Below are 3,155 nucleotides of genomic sequence, written 5' to 3'. Positions count from 1 at the left end.
CTGTGGCTGAAACTGAAATCTTAAGGAGAAATAGAATTGTCAAGGGAAGGTGGGCTTTTTGGGTGAGGAACTCAGTAGAGATTTACTAAATGTTTATTGTGTGTAAATCACTGTTCAGGATTCAACAATGAAGATGTGCAATGGATGTGATCATATTCCTGTTCACGATTTCATTACAGATCCTGTTCTCCTGAGCTCTCACCTCTGTCTGGTACAAGCCTGAAAGAAGAGTAAATGAGACAGAATAACAATATTACAGAATTTGTCCTCCTTGGCTTTTCACAGGATCCTGATGTGCAAAACACATTATTCGTCATGTTTTTACTCACATACATTGTGACAGTGGTGGGGAACCTGCTCGTTGCAGTGACTATTATTGTCAGCCCCTCCTTGGGCTCCCCAATATATTTCTTCCTCGCCTGCCTGTCATTAATAGATGCTCTGTATTCCACCACCATTTCTCCCATATTGGTTGTAGACTTACTCTGTGACAAAAAGACTATTTCCTTCCCAGCTTGCATGGGCCAGCTATTTATAGACCACTTGTTTGGTGGTACTGAGATCTTCCTTCTGGTGGGCATGGCCTATGATCGCTGTGTGGCCATCTGTAAGCCACTGCACTATTTGACCATCATGAATAGACAAGTTTGCATCCTTCTGTGGGTGGTGGCCATGACTGGAGGTTTTCTGCATTCTGTGTTTCAAATTCTTGTTGTGTACAGTCTCCCTTTCTGTGGCCCGAATGTCATTGACCACTTTTTCTGTGACATGTACCCATTATTGGAACTGGCGTGCACTGACACCTACTTTATAGGCCTCACTGTGGTTTTCAATGGTGGAGCAATCTGTATGGTCATCTTCACCCTTCTACTAATCTCCTACGGGGTCATCCTAAACTCCCTTAAAACCTATAGTCAGGAAGGGAGGCGTAAAGCCCTGTCTACCTGCAGCTCACACGTCACCGTGGTTGTCTTCTTTTTTGTTCCCTGTGTTTTCGTGTATGTTAGGCCTGTCTCAAACTGAACTTAGGGGTATGCTGTTTGAATGACATTTGAATGACCAAAAGACTGAAGAGTTTGGCTTCTGACTGTGAGAAAGCTCTGTCACCGATTTTTCCATGAAGTTAAATTTCAGCATTTTCCTTGTTAGGTACAAAGTGTAAAAGCTGGGCACATGAATGTTACCATAAGTCCTCAGTCACAGTAAAGTACTTATGGTCGCTTTGCCATAATTGAGGAAACTTTCACGTAACAAATTTTAGTGTTGGTACATGTTTGTTTAGTTGTGCCACATAATAAGGGGCTTGTCGAGGTTAATTTCCACTAATTAGGTCAAGTTTTACATAGTCAGGGAAAGATAATAACTTTGTTTTTCTATGAAGAAATTTTCCAGCAGGTGAGAGTATTCAACCACATTTATACATTATGTTTAAGCATCTTTACATTTTCATCTTTTGCTTTGGATAGTGCCGTACTTCTCTAATGACTGAGATAATGAGAAGCCTGTGTGGAACTGTGGAAACTGTAGCAACTAGGAACTAATTCTATATCCGTGGATCAGCCATTCATATTCATGTGTTTTATGATCACACATAGATGCATGAGGTATCGACAGCAACATTCACTGAAAGAAGCATTGCTTTTCTGGACCAAAATGTGAGTATTTGAAATCACTGGCAAGAGATATTCATTGAAAATTCCTGTGATATGTTGAAATGTAGCTAACGTCTTAAATACCATATGATTTTGTTGAAGGAATTCTAATTGGGAAAGTAAAGCTAGAAAACATGAAAATTTTTCAGAATGTGCAATGTATATTTGGTTTTATAATATATAGCCTAATTTGTTTTCCTTTTCTGTTTTTTTGTTTTTTGTTTTTTGTTGTTTTTTTTTTTTGAGACGGAGTCTTGCTGTGTCGCCCAGGCTGGAGTGCAGTGGCGCGATCTCGGCTCACTGCAAGCTCCGCCTTCCGGGCCCACACCATTCTCCTGCCTCAGCCTCCCAAGTAGCTGGGACCACAGGCGCCTGCCACCGCGCCTGGCTAATTTTTTGTATTTTTAGTAGAGACGGGGTTTCACTGTGTTAGCCAGGATGGTCTCGATCTCCTGACCTTGTGATCCCCCAGCCTCAGCCTCCCAAAGTGCTGGGATTACAGGCATGAGCCACCGCGCCCGGCCTGTTTTCCTTTTCTGTTTGCCAAATAAGAAAAGCATGTTTTATATTGCATGTATAATAAACCAATAGATTTATAATCATAATCTTAGTTTATGGGATGTTATAATTTATATACATTAATAAAAGTATACATTAATCATATATTGATTAGAGAGTTTAAAATTGCAGATCATGTCAAGTGTGTTAGAATGTGAAGGAACCAATGCCTGTTATGTTCTGGAAGCATAATATGAGTTTTTACTTATGAATCTAAAAATTATCCCAGCAGACATACTAGTAGATAAATATGCTCAGGAAAGTATCTAGTCTACTGTCATTTAAATAGATTTATAAAACTGTGACTGTGAAATCTAATATTATAGAGTTTTTTGTTATTATGGACTTTTATCTTTTGGAAATGTCTTGTTGTTAGAAATCTATGATAAATTATTGTTTTTTAGAAAAATGTTAGCAGTTTACATTTAGTATTTAACAGTTTACATTGAAAGTCTAGTAATGGTATCTTTCAGTTTCTTTTTTTTTTTTTTTTTTTTTTTTTTTTTTACTTTCATTATTTTTTTCCTCTGATACTTTTTTTTTTTTTTTTTTTTTTTTTTTATTATACTTTAAGTTCTAGGGTACATGTGCATAACGTGCAGGTTTGTTACATATGTATACTTATGCCATGTTGGTGTGCTGCACCCATCAACTCGTCAGCACCCATCAATTCATCATTTATATCATGTATAACTCCCCAATGCAATCCCTCCCTCCTCCCCCCTCCCCCCTCCCCATGATAGGCCCCAGTGCGTGATGTTCCCCTTCCCGAGTCCAAGTGATCTCATTGTTCAGTTCCCACCTATGAGTGAGAACATGCGGTGTTTGGTTTTCTCTTCTTGTGATAGTTTGCTAAGAATGATGGTTTCCAGCTGCATCCATGTCCCTACAAAGGACGCAAACTCATCCTTTTTTATGGCTGCATAGTATTCCATGGTGTATATG

General features: G+C 38.9%; 1 protein-coding gene across 1 annotated transcript; it reads left to right on the top strand.

The window, feature by feature from the left end:
* Positions 1 to 234: 234 nt before the first annotated feature.
* LOC104670782 (olfactory receptor 4A8-like) lies at positions 235 to 1,023 on the top strand. The gene has a single exon (XM_010374122.2). It carries the CDS (start codon positions 235 to 237, stop codon positions 1,021 to 1,023), a length of 789 nt encoding a protein of 262 aa, XP_010372424.1.
* Positions 1,024 to 3,155: the final 2,132 nt, after the last annotated feature.

Source organism: Rhinopithecus roxellana, chromosome 15 (assembly GCF_007565055.1).
Source record: "Rhinopithecus roxellana isolate Shanxi Qingling chromosome 15, ASM756505v1, whole genome shotgun sequence".
NCBI classification, from domain to species: domain Eukaryota; kingdom Metazoa; phylum Chordata; class Mammalia; order Primates; family Cercopithecidae; genus Rhinopithecus; species Rhinopithecus roxellana.
The sequence above is the reverse complement of the archived record's forward strand: the minus strand, read 5'-3'. Positions and strand labels throughout refer to the sequence as shown.